Genomic DNA, 22796 nt, shown 5'->3' on the forward strand with positions numbered 1-22796 from the left:
TCCAGTAGGTGTGTTTAAATGTTGTGTGTTATTCTAAGAGTGACCTTTTATGTGTTGTGCTTAAGATTTTAAATATAAATAAAAGTATATATATTTTATTATTATTCTGGTGCCTTCGTTCCTTGCTCCCCTCCTGGTAACGAACCTGTGTCCTTTGGATTGTTCCCCTGACAGTCAGGGGTGGCGTAGTCGCAATTTGGCCCTTCGGGGTCTGGTTATTTACATCTTTAACCTTTTGGATAGACGTATTCGCTGCCCACTCGACCGCTCTATTACCCTTTCGGGTTTAGGCCGGCCGCAGTGGAGTGTTTACATTGTGTTGAGAAGCGCACCGCTCCGCTACACATGGAAAAAGTCAGATTTTCATAATATGTCCCCTTTAATGTTTAGATCATGTTTAAAGGGGACATATTATGAGATTTTTTTTAAGATGTAAACTAAGTCTAAAATAGGTCTGAGCAAAAGTGTGCCGTTTTGGGTGTGTCATTTAAAATGCAAATGAGCGGATGAAGTGCAACCACTGATCACAATGATGGTGGTTTGTTGCAATTGAAACTCAATTGTGCTGTGAAATATTTTATCTCTCTCTTTCTCTCCATACTAAATGGTTGTGCTGTGGTTGGATAGTGCAGATAAAGGGGCCGGTATTACCTTATTCTGACATCACAATAAGGGCCAAATTACAATGACCTATTTTTTCACATGCTTGCAGAAAATGGTTTACCAAAACTAAGTTATTGGGTTAATCTTTTTAACATTTTCTAGGTTGATAGAAGCACTTAAACATGGAAAAAGTCAGATTTTCATAATATGTCCCCTTTAAGTAAAAACTTTATTCAGTTCTGCCGTGAAAAAACGTATAATGTCCTGTCTGAAAATTGCTGGTACTTTTCCGTTATATTTACAGACGCTTCCTTTTATTAAAAAACTGAAAATTCTGTAGATTTACAGAACATTGTCCATAGCCTTTAGGGCAGGAGTAGGGAACCCTGGGTCCTGGAGGGCCACTGTCCTGCAGAGTTTAGTTGCAACCCTAATCAAACACACCCGAATTTAATTTCCAAGCGACGATTTGCAATTAGATTTTTCAGGTGTGTTTAATTAGGGTTGGAACAAAACTCTGCAGGACAATGGCCTTCCAGGACCAGGGATCGCCACCCCTGCTTTAGGGACACTTCAATCCACCTATGAAACGCAACAATGGTGACAATCAACAACAAAGCTTCATGCCGCATGCATGCTGGGTACCAGGATTGTAGAAAACTATTTCTTACCATCTACTGTGACCATTGTTGAAATTTGTATCCAAAGTGTTGATATCTCTCTGCAGCAAAAAAAACACAACTGATACATTACAGCAATCATATTCAAAACAGTGTCACTTTTATAGATTCAGTTCGTTATTCTTATTTATCTTTCATATTCAAATGTTAGGCAGCAAAACATAAAAACAACCAAGCTTAGATGACAAAATAGATTTTTCTCCTCCTTAAAAAAATAAACAAGTTGCAATGATTAAAAGAACAAAGTCAGTTCTATGAAGGTCAAGGGACAAAAGCCTAACTAAAGGGAACACTAATCACCATAGTGGTGACTTGAAAATAATCTAAAACAAACACAAACTGGAGAATTCATGTGATACATTTTGTAGTAAATATCCATTTGACTTACACGTCATGTCAGAAAGAAGATTTGTCATGACTAAATCACATGTGTGGATGCTTGAGTAGTTAAAGGGCTTTCTTTTTCGTGCCAGTTTCACGTATTGGTTATTCAATTGTTTTTCCTATTTTCTTTCCATTGTTGCTTGGGATTGGGGTTAGAACAACTTTCATTTTACATAAAACGACATCCTCACCCTAACCCAACTCTAACCCCAACTCCAAGCAAAAACAGTTTAAGTTTCTGACAAATAGACATATAAACCAATGCCATTCTAACCCAAACCCAACTTTATCCTCGCACGAAAACAGTTAAAAATCTGACAAAAAAAACACAAATCTAACCCCAATCCCAAGCGACAATGGTTTGAAAAACAGGAAAAAAATTGAATAACCAATACATGAAACTGGCACGAAAAAGAAAGTCATTCCACAGACAAGTGAAAACACGTAAACACATCACTTAAATGCTCGAAACATTTTGAGCAGAATTCAAAAACAGTCTCATTCCTATCTTACCATATCTGCGCTACTCACCTGACCAACGGTGAGCTCGAACTGCTTCACTGCAGAAGCTGCCTTGAAGGCTCCGCTGAGGGCTTAAGCCAGTAACAAGCATTTTGATTGGTCGTTTTTGTGAACCAATCATATTTCTTGCTGCCCTCAGAACATGTTTGAGTAAGGAAAACTCCTATCTACTCACAGCACACAGGCGAAATCTAAACAACCTAATTTTTCACATGCTTGCAGTGAATGGCTTACTCAAATTAAGTTACTGGGTTGATCTTTTTCACATTTTCTAGTTTGATAGAAGCACTGGGGACCCAATTATAGCACTTAAACATGGAAACATGTTCGCAGCTCCAGTTGTATCAAGAGGGAACAGTGGAAACTAATGAAACAATGATGGGCTAATGAGGAGACAAGGGGGGTGGGGAAATAATGAGACACTGCAGCACACGTTAGAGGTCTTCACGGGTCCACTTAGATCAGAAAACCAGAGGCCAGACCCGAGACCCGAGCGGATTTGGGTCTAAAAGTTTCACATGTGCCTCAGACACGGGTTGGGTACAATAATAGCGGCATCGGGTCTCGGGTAATTTAAAAATGAATGTGTTTTTTCTGAACAGACCCGAGAAGACCCGAACTCTCTCGCCTGTGTGCGTCAATGTCCTTTTCAAACCTCTCATCTGTTTGCCAAGAGCGCTTGCGACATTGTGTGGTTGTCGGAGGTTCATTTTCGTTGAGACAAACATGTCAGTCAATTATAAATGTACGTTATAAATGTTACGTTGGTGTCGTCATCAGATAACAAAGTAAAACGAATGGAGCAGCTCGCCAAATTGGTTGCAAGGCCACCGGAGTTTCTTTCTGTCTGACTGCTGCGCGTGTGTCTGCAGAATGCACACACGTCAGTGCCGTTTACATTCGGGTCCAGTCGGGTTAAAAAAAAAATTCACTAGTTCGGGTCGGACTCGGGTCTAATTTTCTCGGGTTTGTCTCGGGTCGGGTCTTTCTTTAAAATTTTTTTTTATTTATGCACGTCGGGTTCGGGTATGAAGTGATTCGGGTCATTTCGGGTCGGGTACATTTCTTTGGACCTGAGAAGACCTCTAGCACATGTCCCAAACAGAGGTCTTGTGCTACCACACACAACATGGGTATTACCACGATTCTGCCACATGACTATGAACAACTATAAATAACTATAACAGGACGGCAGGATCACGGCAGAGAAGTTCAGAAGTCTGATTGTGGGAAGCTGTCATTAAAGGGGTCATATGATGAAAATGTTAGCATTGCCACTTTGTAGGTGTGAGCAAAAACAGGTCATTTAAATTTGGCTTTCATTATGATGTCATAAGGATATCTTATTAGAATAATACCGCCTCCTTAATCTGAACTCTGAAAAAGAGAGAAAAGAAGGACTTGACAGCACAATTGAGTTTGAATTACAACAAACCACCATCATTGTGATCAGTGTTTGCACTTTATCCGCTCATTTGCATTTTAAAAAACACACCTAAAACGACACATTTTTGGACTTGACAGCACAATAGAGTTTCAATTACAATAAACCACCATCATTGTGATCAGTGTTTGCACTTCATCCGCTCATTTGCATTTTAAAAAACACACCCAAAACGACACATTTTTGCTCAAACCTACAAAGTGGCAATGCTAACATTTTCATCATATGACCCCTTTAATGGGAGATGGGTCTGTCTGCGGACCGCAAGAGAGGGGCGTGTCGCCAAGGGGCGCAACTCCCAGCAGTGGGCGCAACCCCAAGTTGTCCAAGTTACACAGAACCACGCGAGACGTCAGGACGAGATGTTGTCATTCTGTCTTCTCTTCTGCCCGCATAGAGATACGGCGGCTAAAGGCGTTATTAAAGTTGCTCATCCAAGCGCCCTCATGTTTGTTCGTACCAATTTTAATGGACGGGAAGCCGACTGACGAACATCCTTTTCCCGAGAAATGGTTTGGCTACGACACATGTTAAGAAGTCACGCCAGGGGCTGAATTAAGGTCGACCGTTTCAGGTAAGCTCGCTAACGTTAGCTATGTGTTGTTAGCCTAATGTTAGATTTGTGAAGTCCGTTCTATGATTACACTTATGATCAGTAACGAGTAGTTAACAAAATGCAACAAATCTTGCATGAGTTTCATTGCTCACCTATATATTTTCCTGTTTACGATAGTAACGTTAGATATTAGTACATTAGAATCTTACAGTTATTCCTGTAAGTTGTCGACATTTCAAATGACAGTTAATTAATTAATGACCTATTAAACGTCATAATAACACTGGAGTTAAAGGATGTGTGTACTACTGTCTCGTTTTTTATGTATCTCTCTCAAACTTTATTCTGTTTAAGTATGGGTGCCATTGTATATTCTCATAATGTAAGCTTATTTTAAGTACAAATGTAAAATATGTTTGTTTATGGTTATTATTTTCACAGCTGCATTGATGTGAAGTGATGCAGTGGACAACTTGTGAGGGTGATACCATCCACATGCACCTTAACTGTGATGCAGAAATATAATAGGATGATCCATCTGTCTACACTTCAAACTCACAACTCAACCTTAAACAACCCATATCGGTTATGGTAAAACAATGTGGCGGTTTTCCAGACAGGGCTTTTACTGTTCCGGGGCTAAAATGCATGTTTGAGCTACTGTAATTAAGAAAACACCTTGTACTGACACATTTCAACATATATCAGTGCCATTGTTTTGTTTCAAGATGCACACCAGTCTTGTTTTTGTAAGGTTTGTTTGTAAAAACGAAAATGTCCTAATATAAGTGCCCAGTCCTGGTTTAATCTAAACCATTGGTGACCAAGTCTGTGTCTTGAGATCTACTGTCCTGCAGAGTTCAGCTCCAACCCCAATCAAACACACCTGAACCTGCCAATCAAGCATTTCAGGGCAACCTTAAAATTATAGTCAGGTGTGTTTGTTAAAGCTGGGTTGGAGCTGAAATATGCAGGAGGGTGGATCTCCAGGAACAGGGTTGGTCACCCCTGATCTAAACAAAGGGTTTCCAAACTGTGTCCTGCAAAGTTTAGCTCTAACCCTAATCAAACACACCTGAAGCAGCCAATTAAGGTCTTACCAAGCATACTAGAAACTTACTGGCAGGTGCTCTGATGCAAGTTGGAGTTAAACTCTGCAGGACACCGGCCCTCCAGGACTGAGTTTGGGCACCCCTGACTAAGCCCTGCCTGGGAAACTGCACCAATGTGTTGAGCTGGCACCATTGGACATTACTGCTGCTGAGAAACAACCACATTTCTCAGCTCTACACAGGGTTGACATTGGATGCATTATTATTATAAAATGCATTCATGTGCACTTTACCAATACTGTACATACATCAACAGCTTCCAGCTATACACTTGGGATCAGCTCCTGATGCCTCTCATAATGCTTTGTTATAATTTATGGCAGGGTGATCTTGCTGAAAGGATATTTTTATAAACCTTTACAATGTCACCAGATGTTACCTGTTGTGAATAATTATTTTATAAACCTTTACAATCTCACTAGTTGTTACATGTTGTGGATAGTTATTTTTATAAAGCTTTACAATGTCACCAGATGTTACATGTTGTGAATGTAAAGGTTTATAAAAATAACCAATGTCACCAGATGTTACATGTTGTGAATGGTTATTTTTATAAACCTTTACAATGTCACCAGTTGTTACATGTTGTGCATAGTTATTTTTATAAACCTTTACAATGTCACCAGATGTTACCTGTTGTGAATAATTATTTTATAAACCTTTACAATCTCACTTGTTGTAACATGTTGTGGATAGTTATTTTTATAAACCTTTACAATGTCACCAGATGTTACATGTTGTGAATGTAAAGGTTTATAAAAATAACCAATGTCACCAGATGTTACATGTTGTGAATAGTTATTTTTATAAACCTTTACAATGTCACCAGTTGTTACATGTTGTGCATAGTTATTTTTATAAACCTTTACAATGTCACCAGATGTTACATGTTGTGAATGGTTATTTTTATAAACCTTTACAATGTCACCAGTTGTTACATGTTGTGCATAGTTATTTTTATAAACCTTTACAATGTTACCTGTTGTGAATGGTTATTTTTATACACCTTTACAATGTTACCTGTTGTGAATGGTTATTTTTATAAACCTTCACAATATCACCAGATGTTATCTGTTAGCCATTTCTTATAAAACCACGTGAGCTCTGTAGATTCCTCTTAAAACTTAAAAAGAATTAAGTCTTTGCAAGTTTGCAAATTAATTTCATCTTGGTTTAATACATATTAAACTGTCTGAGGTGCACATTTACTTAAAAAAAAGACGAAATCACCCTCATTGTGTAACAGTTCACGATTTAAATATTGGTATGCCAAGGTACTTTAATAATTTTAGGTTGGTAAATATGTCCATATATGCCGTTTATGGCCATATTGTCTACCCACGTTAACAATGACGATGGATGAGACGATATAAGACCATCCGAGCGTCTTATGAAGCTTCTTCCGTGCCCTCAATTTAAAACATTTACGGCAGTAACGTTATTTGTCATTACGCTAAAGTTGAAAGAGAGCTATAAACAATCGTCTTACTATTAAACTAGCTATCGGATGTGGCGTGTCAGTTTAGCGGAAGTCGGACATCTCGCGGGATTCTGTGTGACTTGGACAACTTAAATTTCCGCCCCCTGCTAAAAGTTACGCAGCTTAACGGCACGCCCCTCTCTTGCACTCCGCAGACAGACACTATTGTTTAATGGTGCAATACAAAATACACAAACTTGCCACAGGGGGGCAACATTATGTGTTATGTGTGACCCTAAAGTACACCGTCTTAGTAAGGATTAGAAATGAGCTACAGTATGGAGACAGAGACACATTTGAAGGAGCACTGCAGTAAGAGACAGAGGTATATTTGTAGGTTTCAGTTTCTCAGTCATGGTTAAATGGGTGATTATTACTCTGCTCTTTACAACATATGAATTTGGTAAGAACATTCATTGTTTACAAATTAGTATTTATTTTAGTTACTTAAATTTTTTTTATGATTATATTTAAATATATTTCCACAGTGTGTTGGGCTGAAGACAGTGTTGAACAGCCTAAAACACAAATGACTGCAAATGAAGGAGATCAGATCACTTTAATGTGTACTTATTCTACCACTGATACAAATGCATACTATCTCTACTGGTACAAACAGCTACCAAACACATCACCAACATTCATGTTGAGCAAATATTCATTTGGTGAAGGATCAACTGAGGAGGATTTTAAGAAGAGATTTTCAGCAACACTGGATTCTACATTGAAATCAGTTCCTCTGATAATTCAGGATCTTCATGTGTCTGACTCTGCTGTGTATTACTGTGCTCTGAAGCCCACTGTGACTAAAACACATTCAACACTCATACAATAACCTTATCTGAGTATTTAAAAGTCTATACTCATTGAATTACTAACATTAAACAAGCAGTGTCTCTTATACATCAAAGGGGAAGGGAAACTGATTTTTATTTTAATTTACTGATTTAAATTCAGTGCCAAAATGTACTTTATGTGCAACATTTATACAGCTTGTCTACATATCCTGTGAACTCATATTGAAATCAATCAAGATGTGTCATTATATGGAGCAGGTCAATTATACATTTGTTATACAATAATGTCATATACTGTAATCTCTCAAAGAATTTGTACTTTTTGTAATTTTGTACTTTTTGTGGTTTAAATGACTAAATATCACAAATGATCTAAAAGTTTAAAGAAAAACTCAACACATCTTGTCACCACTAGGGGGAAGCATCGCTTAAATTCAGAGGCTGGAACATTGCTTGAAATATCAAGAGATAAACAGAGACTCACATCAGATCATATAAGCTCTCACTCTCTGTGTGTTTAACTCACAGCAACAATGACAAAGTGGATGATTATTGCTCTTTTCTTCACTGCTCATCATTCTGGTAAGAACATTCATTATTTAAATTTTACTATCTGTTTAAATTACACCTGTGATAAATACAATTATGCTGTAATATGAAGAAAGGTAATCATTAATGTGGTTTCACATTTAATTCTAGGATGTAACTCTCAGGACAGTATTGACCAGAATACAAGATTTCAAACAGCTCTTGAAGGAGCAGCTGTAACAATCTCATGTACATATAAAAGCACTGATTCATCTCCAACTCTCTTCTGGTACCAACAAAAAGTCAATGGATTCCCAAAGTACATGCTGAACAGAATTGGTGCTTATGGAGATAAAGACAAAGATTTTCAAGAGAGATTTAATGCAAATATTGACACATCTTCAAAATCATTTCCATTGATAATTCAGGATCTTCATGTGTCTGACTCTGCTGTGTATTACTGTGCTCTGCGGCCCACAGTCACTAAAACACATTCAACACTCATACAAAAACCTTGAGCAGCTAAATATCTAAACACAACTGCACTAGCATTAGTAAGCTTAACTAAACAGCTGCAGCCCAGCTAGAAATTAAAAGTTCTAAGAACGTTCCCTGAAAGTTCCCAATGTTCCCAAAAACATTGTGCCAACGTTAAAAGCGGCTAGTTTTTTTTAAGTTCTAGGAACGTTTCTGTTGTCTGAACGTTAGAGTAATGTTACATTTTACCATTTTTAAACGTTATGACAATGTCATGTTTTAATGTTCACACAATGTTTAAAACAACAGCTGTTTATTATATTGACTTGTTTAATTGTTATGTAAATGATAGAGAAACATTGCATTTTATTATTTTATAAAACATTATTTCTGAATGTTCAGTAAATATATTGCTGTAGAAAACTCAATTCACTTACTAGGTTTAGATGTTGATGTTTGTTTCATTTTAAGTCACCCTTATTGTGATTCGTGTTTGTTTTAGTTGGTCTCTTGACACTTGACTTTTGCCTGCTAATTTTTTCCTGGTTGTGTTAGCTTTGTGTTAATGCACCACATTTGTTATGAAAAGTTAATATTGTATTTCTGTGGTTGTTAGTACATAATGGTAAAGATCATCACCTAATTAATTTACTAATCAAAGGTTTATTTTCTGCCAATAATGTATATTAGATCCAACTCTTTCACAGCAGTTTGTCATTAAGGAGTTTTAGAAACTTTGGACAAAAAAATATCTGCTGTATAGTTGGGATGCCCAAACATCAAGAATCAGACTATGAATCTCAACCATGGTGACAAATAAAATTGTTTTAAAAAATCCTTATTTATCCATGCTGCAGTGCATGTTGGAGTCCTGAATGAGGTTTGTAATTTGTTAATACCCAGCATGCATTGCAGCATGAAGTTTATCATTTAATTGTCACCATGATTGAGATTCATAGTCTGATTCTTGATGTTTGTGCATCCCAGTTAGACAGCAGATATTTTTTGTCCAAAGTTTCTAAAACTCCTTAATGACAAACTGCTGTGAAAGTGCTAGATATCATTTACATTTTTGACAGAAAATAAAGTTTTGATTAGTAAATGAATTAGGTGATGATCTTTACCATTATGTACCAACAACCGCAGAATAACACTATTAACTCGGCATGTTCATAACAAATGTGGTGCATTAACAGAAAGTTAACACAACCGGGAAAAAACTAGCAAGCAAAAAGTCAAGTGTCAAGAGACCAACTAAAACAAACACTAATCACAATAAGGGTGACTTAAAAACATCAACATCTAAACCTAATAAGTGAATTGAGTTTTCTACAGCAATATATTTACTGAACATTCAGAAATAATGTTTTATAAAATAATAAAATGCAATGTTTCTCTATCATTTACATAACAATTAAACAAGTCAATATAATAAACAGCTGTTGTTTTAAACATTGTGTGAATATTAAAACATGACATTGTCATAACATTTAAAAATGGTAAAATGTAACATTACTCTAACGTTCAGACAACAGAAACGTTCCTAGAACTTAAAAAAAACTGGCCGCTTTTGGCGTTGGCAGAGTGTTTTTGGGGGCATTCGGGAACTTTCAGGGAACGTTCTTGGAACTTTTTATTTCTAGCTGGGAGGTTGCTGGTTTAATCTTCATATGAACTGAAACATGAACTGTCAACATTGAAATAAAACTCGCGTGCGGCGCGGGTGCTGCAATCACTTTATTTTTCAATCACTCTGCAAAGAGACTTAAATTACTCTGCTGATTTTGGTCATACAGATATGATTTATACATAATTTAAATGTTAAAGTGTCTATTTTTGTCCACTACCAATAAAAACAGCATGTTGTGCTTTTCGCAAAATTATTAAAATAAACATGATGTGCGTTCTGTTCTCTCAGTGAAGTCCTCTCAGAAACGTGTCAGAAAAAATAACTTTTAAATAATGTAAGTGAAATTGAAAAGGAATAGTCTCATTTGGTTTTAACTGACAGACAAACTAAAAGTACACAGAATAAATGACAATACAATATCACAAAATTCATAACATTCTTTTTTAGCTTCTGGTCTTAAGTGTTAAGATTTTGTACTGCTTTAAATGAAAATATTAAGGTGTCTTTATTTTATTTTTTACATGTGATAATGTGAACATCAACTGTAAATATCAATACCACTCTTAACCTGAGGATGGCAATATCTACACATACATGACAAAACCTAAAACTGAAGCCTTGACTGTAAGAAACTCATCAGTTGTTGAACATTATCATGACATCAGTCAACATGACAAGCAGCAAACAATCTGTCTCTTACAGCTGATCACTTACAATTTCAGATTTAATCAAAGATGACTTATAGACTGCTTATTTTATTCATTTTTATCTTTAATTTGTATGGTAAGCAATAAAAAATCCTTCATGAAATCTTTTCTTGATGTACGTTTTCATTATTTTCATATAAATGTAATTGATTGTGTGACTGTTCTCTTCTGCATTACAGGATCTTTTGGCAAAGACGCTGTCAATCAACCAAAGGAGGACAGAACTGCCATTGAAGGAGAGCAGATTACTCTGAACTGTGAATATGAAACAGCTCAACCTGATCCATATCTTTACTGGTACATTCAACGCTCAAACAACCTCCCTGAATATATACTGATGAGAAACAAATATACATCAAGCAACAGTTCTGATTTTAAAGACAGATTTGATGCCAGTTTGGGTACAAAATCAGTTCGTCTGATAATTCAGGATCTTCATGTGTTTGACTCTGCTGTGTATTACTGTGCTCTGCAGCCCACTGTGACTAAAACACATTCAACACTCATACAATAAGACTGTGATCAAACAATCAAATTCATCTTCATCACAACACGACTGCAGTGTTAGCTGACATCTCATTGGCACTATTGTTGGATTGTTGTGGCAGCCTATAAACAGATTAGAATTGATTAGTGTTATTTAAATAATATTTTTCATTTGAGATTTTTTGTAAAGCCTCTCTGAGATATTTCATCACTTGACCAGTGTGCAGAGTAATATGGAGTTGAATCTTGTTTATATTACATTTAGATGACGTATCTGATGTTGTCCACAACTGATTCAGATTAGCCAAAAGGACTAATTATTTTTTTTTAGATTTGTAATAATTTATTATTGTTTAATTAATGATATTATTTTAAATAATATATTATTATTTATTAATATTAGTAATTTCATTATTAATCAAAGAATAAAAGCATTTAATTGTGTTGCAATATCAAAAAGAACCAGTAGAGGTCGTGATGTACCACATGCATTTGAACTCCTCCCATGCAAAATCCCATTACAAAATAACAACTGCTATGTAGGAAAGCATTGAAGATTACACTTCTGTCATTGCCTGATCATCATCATTAAAAAAAAAAACGTTATCATCTTTGAGAATAAACAATGATAATTTGGCTGGAGGTATCAATGTTGGCATTACTTATTCTTGGTATGTATTTTTTTTCTTAAAACTGCTGTTTGTAACATTGAAGAATGCCTTAATGCCTATCAATTTTATGATATGTTTCCAGAATGCAGATCAGAGAATAAAGTTGATCAGCCAGATAAACAGATAACTCAAACTGAAGGAGGATCAGTAACATTGGACTGTAAATATACAGCATCTACATCAAAACCAGATCTCTTCTGGTACATCCAGAGACTAAATGAGCTTCCTAAATATATACTGATGAGAAACACATACAGCGCAGGAGATAATGGCACTGAATATCAGAAGAGATTTTACTCTGAAGTGAAGTCAGATTCAGTTCCTCTGATAATTCAGGATCTTCATGTGTCTGACTCTGCTGTGTATTATTGTGCTCTGAAGCCCACAGTCACTAAACAGACTGAAACACTTAGACAAAAACCTGATGTTCATCAGTGCTTGTGCCTTATGTTGAGATGCAGTTTGATTCTTTCTTTATTTTACCCCTTGTTATTATTGATCAGAACAGGTTTGTGGTTTTATAAAAAAAATAATCTTCCCCAAAATATGACAATTAATAATTTTTACTTGTTAACAGCATGTTTTAAATGGATCTGTTAAACAATTGTGAAAGGTTTATTACTCATATCAGTGTCAATTAAATACATCTTAACAACTGACAAACATGCATTTTTTGTGTACAGTGCAACTTCTGTCAGCTTCATCTCTTTATTTATTATTGTGCTATTAGAGTCAGCGTCCCAATAAAAAAGAGTGCCTAAAGTGTCTTGCTTTAAAATTTAAATGTGTAGTGTCTCTACTAACAAAAATAAGTTGAAACAATGTTCCTTAAAAGTTGCTTAAGTTCTCAATAACTCAATAACAGTAAAATGTTTAAGAAGATTCTTGAATGTTAGAGGAATGTTACATTTTGGTTACACAGTGCAGCAATGGCTCAGTGGTTCATGTAGGTTGTCTACAAACCGGAAGGTTGGTGGTTCAATCCCCGACTCCACCGGACCAAGTGTCGAGGTGTTCTTGAGCGAGAAACCTAACCCCAGCTGCTCCCAATGAGATGGCTGACACCGCTGTCGGTGTGTGAATGGGTGAATGTGAGGCTAATTGTAAGGCGCTTTGGATGGCCATAGGTCTGTTAAGCGCTATATAAATGCAGTCAGTTTACATTTTGATATTCAAGATGAGAACTTGTTTGCTTGTTATGTAAATGATAGAGAAACATTACATTCTATTAGTTAGAAAGTGTTTTTGAACGTTATATTTTAATTTTTTGAAAATCTCATTTTAAAATGTAGACGGAATGGAAATCTAAATCGACCACAATGTTTAACTTTTTCCAAACCATTGACAAATTAACTCGTCAATTATAAGAAAAGGTTTTCCTGTCAATGACGGGTTTTACGGCAAACCATATTTCCGCTATTATCCACTAGGTGGCGCTCTTCATCGCTCTGAATCTTATCTACAACAAAAGTCCTTTACAAAAATGCAATATTTCAACTTTTTGCTCAAAATGTTGTATTTTTTAAGAAACCTAGTAAAATTTTTTGCTGGTTGCTAAACTGAGTTACGACTGTGATTTTGAGTAACCACACAGCTGTGCATCTAGTGTTTAACACGCATTGTGATTATGTCTCTCGTCTTGTGACACGCAGTGTGATTATTTCTCTCGTGGGTGGTTTTGAGGATATAATGGTAAACTAATGTTTGTTTTTTTTATTAGGGGTAAATGAAGAATATTATTACTTGAGCCCATATTCTTAATAAAGGACCTCACGTTACATCGCTGCTCACAGATATAGATGATTCATGTGTGTGGTCTATGGATATCATGCAAATGATGAGCATTTAAGTTTGGCTGCCCTGCGAGTGTTGTGTCTGGTTACAACGGCTGGGCTTTCGGTGTGGTCCTCTGTCCTGTTTAACGTTTTTGTTTATTTGATTTCCATTGTATTACATTTTTTGTGTGTTATTCATATAATTGGTGTGTGTTGTGGTTTGATTTATTGTAATTCTTTTCTTTTTGTTATATTTTGTGTATTGTTAGTTATCTTTGTGGTGTTTCAGTGTCACACAAGTGTCACGAGTGACTTCTAGGGTGGAACCAAAGAATAGGAAGAAAGGTTCCGCCCGGTTTGCGCAAACACCGCCACTTCCGGGTAACCCCGGGTGTAGCGGTACGGCACCGAGTGGGTACTAAAGTTGAGTAAGCTTTACCACACTTTTACCAGATGACAATATACGATCGACTACGCCACCCTGGAAACCCAGGGAAATAGCCCTAAGGGCACACAGGTTCGTTCTGAGTGGGTGGGTGAGAGGACATGAGGCAGGTATAGAAAAAGTAGAAAAGCTTTATTCGTCAGTTTTCAATAAATAGTTGGAAATTTCACTTTAAAACTTAGACTGGCATTTTACACATGATCAAGAAGAAGCTACTCAAGACACACAAACATTTCTCAATTTTAAGATCTCAAGAGCAGAGGTATCTGGAGGTCCAGGCCAGCTGCCAAATTTGGAAACCTATTCGCCAAAATAATCCACTACAAATACCCACACACACACGTGAAGGGTTAAAATGTCAGAAGACACACAGCACTAAGTGTGAATACACCACCCAAATGGCGACGTTGCTTGCATCCTCCAGAAACCCCCTAGCTCCTGTAACCAGACAAAAATTGAAAACACACAAAACAAAAATACAATCCAAAATAATAACACATGCCAAATAATCCAAGGGTCTAACCACATCACATAAATAAGACCCAATACCACAAAAACACATTGACATTAACATTAAATTAAACCAAATAAACATACATATGAGGTGCTTCAGACCAGTGGAAGTGAATAAACTGGGGCCAGATGAAACGCCCAACCAGTTAGCACAGTTAGAGGAATAGTGGACACAATACCCAGTAGCCACGTATAGTAGAGTCACAACGGTTGCCATGGGGATAAACGTTGAGGCAAAACAGCGACGCAGTCGCAATTATACACGATCACAGTTCATCATTGGTACGCTCGTGACTAGCCCAAGAGGCTCTCAGTTATGCAGGGAAGTCCTGCTGAGCAGAAAGATAATATTAAAAACAGAAACAAATTTTAACACAAAAAGCTATAAATGTACATACCGCAAAACGATCCCGCCGCGCAAACCGCTCTGCAGTCGCGCACCATCTTGCAGTAAAGCAACTCAGTCAGAAACACCATGCTATCAATGGCATGCTGTGTGGCGTGGGCAGCCAACACACAGCAGACGAGGAAACCAGCTTACAGTCCAAGCCTGCGGCAACCATGGATGACGTCACAAGGCCGATACCAAGACGCATGCCATATGACAAACACACATCCCTTATATCAACCAAGAAAGGGGCGGGGGCTTAAATTAAGCACAGGTGAATGAAATCCTCACTAACGAATTCAGTCACCCTGCTACATTCCACCCCCACATTATGAATCGTCGACCCGACGATTAGTTCCCAGCCCCAAGAGACTCACCTCTACTGTGGGACCTAACAAACACTGAAGAAGACCCTTATTACAGGTCTTCTGGCCACAACAGCCACCCAGCGAGAAACAAGTGATACACAAGGTTCTCTGCCTTGACGGCTATACAATAAAAAGAAACACTGGTTACAAGTGCTCTTCAATGACGGCTACACAGTGAGAAACAAGTGATACACAAGGTTCTCTGCCTTGACGGCTATTCAATAAAAGAAACACTGGTAACAAGTGCTCTTCAATGATGGCTATACAACGAGAAACGAACGATGATGACTACACAGCGAGAAACAAGTGATGCACAAGGTTCTCTGCCTTGACGGCTATACAATAAAAGAAACACTGGTTACAAGTGCTCTTCATTAATGACTCCACTGTGGGAAACTAGTGATGCACAAGGTTCTCTGCCTTGACGGCTATACAATAAAAGAAACACTGGTTACAAGTGCTCTTCAATGATGACTACACAGTGAGAAACAAGTGATGCACAAGGTTCTCTGCCTTGACGGCTATACAATAAAAGAAACACTGGTTACAAGTGCTCTTGTCATGATGACTACACAGTGAGAAACAAGTGATACACAAGGTTCTCTGCCTTGACGGCTATACGATAAAAAATAATTATCCGGGTACCCCTTTTTTTACCCATAAAACAGTACTGAATTTCTTCCCGTGTTCCCCCCCCATAATAAATACACTCAACTCACCAATCATAGAGGGAACCCAACTGACAGGGGAGACCCGATTCACACCAACTACGCCGCTGTTTTGCCTCAATAATAAAAAAAATTCCAACAAACACAGAATTATGCAAACATTCTCTTTTCCTTTCTCCAAATATACATACCCATGTCTTCACCCAATACACCCAAGAAAAGAAACAATCCTGCCGACTACGCCAGTTTGTAGCGGTACGGCACCGAGTGGGTACTAAAGTTGAGTAAGCTTTACCACACTTTTACCAGATGACAATATACGATCGACTACGCCACCCTGGAAACCCAGGGAAATAGCCCTAAGGGCACACAGGTTCGTTCTGAGTGGGTGGGTGAGAGGACATGAGGCAGGTATAGAAAAAGTAGAAAAGCTTTATTCGTCAGTTTTCAATAAATAGTTGGAAATTTCACTTTAAAACTTAGACTGGCATTTTAAACATGATCAAGAAGAAGCTACTCAAGACACACAAACATTTCTCAATTCTAAGATCTCAAGAGCAGAGGTATCTGGAGGTCCAGGCCAGCTGCCAAATTTGGAAACCTATTCGCCAAAATAATCCACTACAAATACCCACACACACACGTGAAGGGTTAAAATATGTCAGAAGACACACAGCACTAAGTGTGAATACACCACCCAAATGGCGACGTTGCTTGCATCCTCCAGAAACCCCCTAGCTCCTGTAACCAGACAAAAATTGAAAACACACAAAACAAAAATACAATCCAAAATAATAACACATGCCAAATAATCCAAGGGTCTAACCACATCACATAAATAAGACCCAATACCACAAAAACACATTGACATTAACATTAAATTAAACCAAATAAACATACCTATGAGGTGCTTCAGACCAGTGGAAGTGAATAAACTGGGGCCAGATGAAACGCCCAACCAGTTAGCACAGTTAGAGGAATAGTGGACACAATACCCAGTAGCCACGTATAGTAGAGTCACAACGGTTGCCATGGGGATAAACGTTGAGGCAAAACAGCGACGCAGTCGCAATTATACACGATCACAGTTCATCATTGGTACGCTCGTGACTAGCCCAAGAGGCTCTCAGTTATGCAGGGAAGTCCTGCTGAGCAGAAAGATAATATTAAAAACAGAAACAAATTTTAACACAAAAAGCTATAAATGTACATACCGCAAAACGATCCCGCCGCGCAAACCGCTCTGCAGTCGCGCACCATCTTGCAGTAAAGCAACTCAGTCAGAAACACCATGCTATCAATGGCATGCTGTGTGGCGTGGGCAGCCAACACACAGCAGACGAGGAAACCAGCTTACAGTCCAAGCCTGCGGCAACCATGGATGACGTCACAAGGCCGATACCAAGACGCATGCCATATGACAAACACACATCCCTTATATCAACCAAGAAAGGGGCGGGGGCTTAAATTAAGCACAGGTGAATGAAATCCTCACTAACGAATTCAGTCACCCTGCTACATTCCACCCCCACATTATGAATCGTCGACCCGACGATTAGTTCCCAGCCCCAAGAGACTCACCTCTACTGTGGGACCTAACAAACACTGAGGAAGACCCTTATTACAGGTCTTCTGGCCACAACAGCCACCCAGCGAGAAACAAGTGATACACAAGGTTCTCTGCCTTGACGGCTATACAATAAAAAGAAACACTGGTTACAAGTGCTCTTCAATGACGGCTACACAGTGAGAAACAAGTGATACACAAGGTTCTCTGCCTTGACGGCTATTCAATAAAAGAAACACTGGTAACAAGTGCTCTTCAATGATGGCTATACAACGAGAAACGAACGATGATGACTACACAGCGAGAAACAAGTGATGCACAAGGTTCTCTGCCTTGACGGCTATACAATAAAAGAAACACTGGTAACAAGTGCTCTTCAATGATGACTACACAGTGAGAAACAAGTGATGCACAAGGTTCTCTGCCTTGACGGCTATACAATAAAAGAAACACTGGTTACAAGTGCTCTTCAATGACGGCTACACAGTGAGAAACAAGTGATGCACAAGGTTCTCTGCCTTGACGGCTATACAATAAAAGAAACACTGGTTACAAGTGCTCTTGTCATGATGACTACACAGTGAGAAACAAGTGATACACAAGGTTCTCTGCCTTGACGGCTATACGATAAAAAATAATTATCCGGGTACCCCTTTTTTTACCCATAAAACAGTACTGAATTTCTTCCCGTGTTCCCCCCCCATAATAAATACACTCAACTCACCAATCATAGAGGGAACCCAACTGACAGGGGAGACCCGATTCACACCAACTACGCCGCTGTTTTGCCTCAATAATAAAAAAAATTCCAACAAACACAGAATTATGCAAACATTCTCTTTTCCTTTCTCCAAATATACATACCCATGTCTTCACCCAATACACCCAAGAAAAGAAACAATCCTGCCGACTACGCCAGTTTGTAGCGGTACGGCACCGAGTGGGTACTAAAGTTGAGTAAGCTTTACCACACTTTTACCAGATGACAATATACGATCGACTACGCCACCCTGGAAACCCAGGGAAATAGCCCTAAGGGCACACAGGTTCGTTCTGAGTGGGTGGGTGAGAGGACATGAGGCAGGTATAGAAAAAGTAGAAAAGCTTTATTCGTCAGTTTTCAATAAATAGTTGGAAATTTCACTTTAAAACTTAGACTGGCATTTTACACATGATCAAGAAGAAGCTACTCAAGACACACAAACATTTCTCAATTTTAAGATCTCAAGAGCAGAGGTATCTGGAGGTCCAGGCCAGCTGCCAAATTTGGAAACCTATTCGCCAAAATAATCCACTACAAATACCCACACACACACGTGAAGGGTTAAAATGTCAGAAGACACACAGCACTAAGTGTGAATACACCACCCAAATGGCGACGTTGCTTGCATCCTCCAGAAACCCCCTAGCTCCTGTAACCAGACAAAAATTGAAAACACACAAAACAAAAATACAATCCAAAATAATAACACATGCCAAATAATCCAAGGGTCTAACCACATCACATAAATAAGACCCAATACCACAAAAACACATTGACATTAACATTAAATTAAACCAAATAAACATACATATGAGGTGCTTCAGACCAGTGGAAGTGAATAAACTGGGGCCAGATGAAACGCCCAACCAGTTAGCACAGTTAGAGGAATAGTGGACACAATACCCAGTAGCCACGTATAGTAGAGTCACAACGGTTGCCATGGGGATAAACGTTGAGGCAAAACAGCGACGCAGTCGCAATTATACACGATCACAGTTCATCATTGGTACGCTCGTGACTAGCCCAAGAGGCTCTCAGTTATGCAGGGAAGTCCTGCTGAGCAGAAAGATAATATTAAAAACAGAAACAAATTTTAACACAAAAAGCTATAAATGTACATACCGCAAAACGATCCCGCCGCGCAAACCGCTCTGCAGTCGCGCACCATCTTGCAGTAAAGCAACTCAGTCAGAAACACCATGCTATCAATGGCATGCTGTGTGGCGTGGGCAGCCAACACACAGCAGACGAGGAAACCAGCTTACAGTCCAAGCCTGCGGCAACCATGGATGACGTCACAAGGCCGATACCAAGACGCATGCCATATGACAAACACACATCCCTTATATCAACCAAGAAAGGGGCGGGGGCTTAAATTAAGCACAGGTGAATGAAATCCTCACTAACGAATTCAGTCACCCTGCTACATTCCACCCCCACATTATGAATCGTCAACCCGACGATTAGTTCCCAGCCCCAAGAGACTCACCTCTACTGTGGGACCTAACAAACACTGAAGAAGACCCTTATTACAGGTCTTCTGGCCACAACAGCCACCCAGCGAGAAACAAGTGATACACAAGGTTCTCTGCCTTGACGGCTATACAATAAAAAGAAACTCTGTTTACAAGTGCTCTTCAATGACGGCTACACAGTGAGAAACAAGTGATACACAAGGTTCTCTGCCTTGACGACTATACAATAAAAAGAAACACTGGTTACAAGTGCTCTTGTCATGATGGCTGTACAACGAGAAACGAACGATGATGACTACACAGCGAGAAACAAGTGATGCACAAGGTTCTCTGCCTTGACGGCTATACAATAAAAGAAACACTGGTTACAAGTGCTCTTCAATGATGAATACACATTGAGAAACAAGTGATGCACAAGGTTCTCTGCCTTGACGGCTATACAATAAAAGAAACACTGGTTACAAGTGCTCTTCAATGATGACTACACAGCGAGAAACAAGTGATGCACAAGGTTCTCTGCCTTGACGGCTATACAATAAAAGAAACACTGGTTACAAGTGCTCTTGTCATGATGACTACACAGTGAGAAACAAGTGATACACAAGGTTCTCTGCCTTGACGGCTATACGATAAAAAATAATTATCCGGGTACCCCTTTTTTTACCCATAAAACAGTACTGAATTTCTTCCCGTGTTCCCCCCCATAATAAATACACTCAACTCACCAATCATAGAGGGAACCCAACTGACAGGGGAGACCCGATTCACACCAACTACGCCGCTGTTTTGCCTCAATAATAAAAAAAAATTCCAACAAGTACAGAATTATGCAAACATTCTCTTTTCCTTTCTCCAAATATACATACCCATGTCTTCACCCAATACACCCAAGAAAAGAAACAATCCTGCCGACTACGCCAGTTTGTAGCGGTACGGCACCGAGTGGGTACTAGAATTGAGTAAGATTTACCACACTTTTACTAGATGACAATATACGATTGACTACGCCACCCTGGAAACCCAGGGAAATAGCCCTAAGGGCACACAGGTTCGTTCTGAGTAGGTGGGTGAGAGGACATGAGGCAGGTATAGAAAAAGTAGAAAAGCTTTATTCGTCAGTTTTCAATAAATAGTTGGAAATTTCACTTTAAAACTTAGACTGGCATTTTACACATGATCAAGAAGAAGCTACTCAAGACACACAAACATTTCTCAATTTTAAGATCTCAAGAGCAGAGGTATCTGGAGGTCCAGGCCAGCTGCCAAATTTGGAAACCTATTCGCCAAAATAATCCACTACAAATACCCACACACACACGTGAAGGGTTAAAATGTCAGAAGTCACACAGCACTAAGTGTGAATACACCACCCAAATGGCGACGTTGCTTGCATCCTCCAGAAACCCCCTAGCTCCTGTAACCAGACAAAAATTGAAAACACACAAAACAAAAATACAATCCAAAATAATAACACATGCCAAATAATCCAAGGGTCTAACCACATCACATAAATAAGACCCAATACCACAAAAACACATTGACATTAACATTAAATTAAACCAAATAAACATACATATGAGGTGCTTCAGACCAGTGGAAGTGAATAAACTGGGGCCAGATGAAACGCCCAACCAGTTTGCACAGTCAGAGGAATAGTGGACACAATACCCAGTAGCCACGTATAGTAGAGTCACAACGGTTGCCATTGGGATAAACGTCGAGGCAAAACAGCGACGCAGTCGCAATTATACACGATCACAGTTCATCATTGGTACGCTCGTGACTAGCCCAAGAGGCTCTCAGTTATGCAGGGAAGTCCTGCTGAGCAGAAAGATAATATTAAAAACAGAAACAAATTTTAACACAAAAAGCTATAAATGTAAATACCGCAAAACGATCCCGCCGCGCAAACCGCTCTGCAGTCGCGCACCATCTTGCAGTAAAGCAACTCAGTCAGAAACACCATGCTATCAATGGCATGCTGTGTGGCGTGGGCAGCCAACACACAGCAGACGAGGAAACCAGCTTACAGTCCAAGCCTGCGGCAACCATGGATGACGTCACAAGGCCGATACCAAGACGCATGCCATATGACAAACACACATCCCTTATATCAACCAAGAAAGGGGCGGGGGCTTAAATTAAGCACAGGTGAATGAAATCCTCACTAACGAATTCAGTCACCCTGCTACACGGGGAACCCCAAATCAAGTGTAAGCTGTAGCAGGTGTACCAAGCAACATGGCGATCGCTGGTTGGGTGATTCGGATGCCGTGGTGAGGATAAAAGCGGCCTGCAAAATACAGGAAGTGTTGTTGTTTGGGCCAACGAACGCACAGGCGGGACGAAATACTGGAATACTGCAGCAGGGGTATACAGGCAGCGGTATTGAGTGTATTCGCTAAGCAAATGTGACGACTGAGACAAGCATTTGAAAAGGTTTGGAACAAATTAATGAAGTTGATGTGAAGTATACTTACCAGTGGTGTGTGTTTGCACTGAAGGTTGTTGTGGAGAGTTGATGTTGAGACGGAGTAAAAGCGTCTCTCTCTTGGACACTTGGAGGACAGCTAAAACAGGAGAAAGAAACGAAGAAGAGGATTAAGATCATCCGAACAGTGAGTAAAGTGGAATACATACCTTGTCATTTACCTGTGGAAATGAACACATAACATTGTCTTGAAGTGTGTACAGCTGTCTAGCGGCCCAATCGTGGAGGAACGGGTGGGCGAGCCGAAGTTAAGTGAGGCAGCCGGG

General features: G+C 39.0%; 2 long non-coding RNA genes and 1 gene segment (V, D, J or C); 2 read left to right on the forward strand and 1 right to left on the reverse strand.

Moving 5' to 3' along the window:
• The first annotated feature begins 3879 nt into the window (after positions 1 to 3879).
• On the forward strand, positions 3880 to 6182 carry LOC141369020 (uncharacterized). Its single transcript, XR_012372506.1, has 2 exons — positions 3880 to 4207; positions 4631 to 6182. It is a non-coding gene; the product is annotated as an uncharacterized lncRNA (long non-coding RNA).
• A 1929-nt stretch (positions 6183 to 8111) lies between these two features.
• On the forward strand, positions 8112 to 11434 carry LOC129441966 (T cell receptor alpha variable 19-like). The segment is given in 2 exon segments: positions 8112 to 8160; positions 11100 to 11434. Coding segments are annotated over 2 exon segments (384 nt in total).
• Positions 11435 to 19443: 8009 nt separating this feature from the next.
• On the reverse strand, positions 19444 to 22227 carry LOC141369023 (uncharacterized). Its single transcript, XR_012372507.1, has 3 exons — positions 21927 to 22227; positions 19687 to 21857; positions 19444 to 19617 (listed from the first exon to the last, which is right to left on the reverse strand). It is a non-coding gene; the product is annotated as an uncharacterized lncRNA (long non-coding RNA).
• Between the last annotated feature and the right edge of the window lie 569 nt (positions 22228 to 22796).

This window comes from Misgurnus anguillicaudatus, chromosome 2 (genome assembly GCF_027580225.2).
Source record: "Misgurnus anguillicaudatus chromosome 2, ASM2758022v2, whole genome shotgun sequence".
Lineage (NCBI taxonomy): Eukaryota > Metazoa > Chordata > Actinopteri > Cypriniformes > Cobitidae > Misgurnus > Misgurnus anguillicaudatus.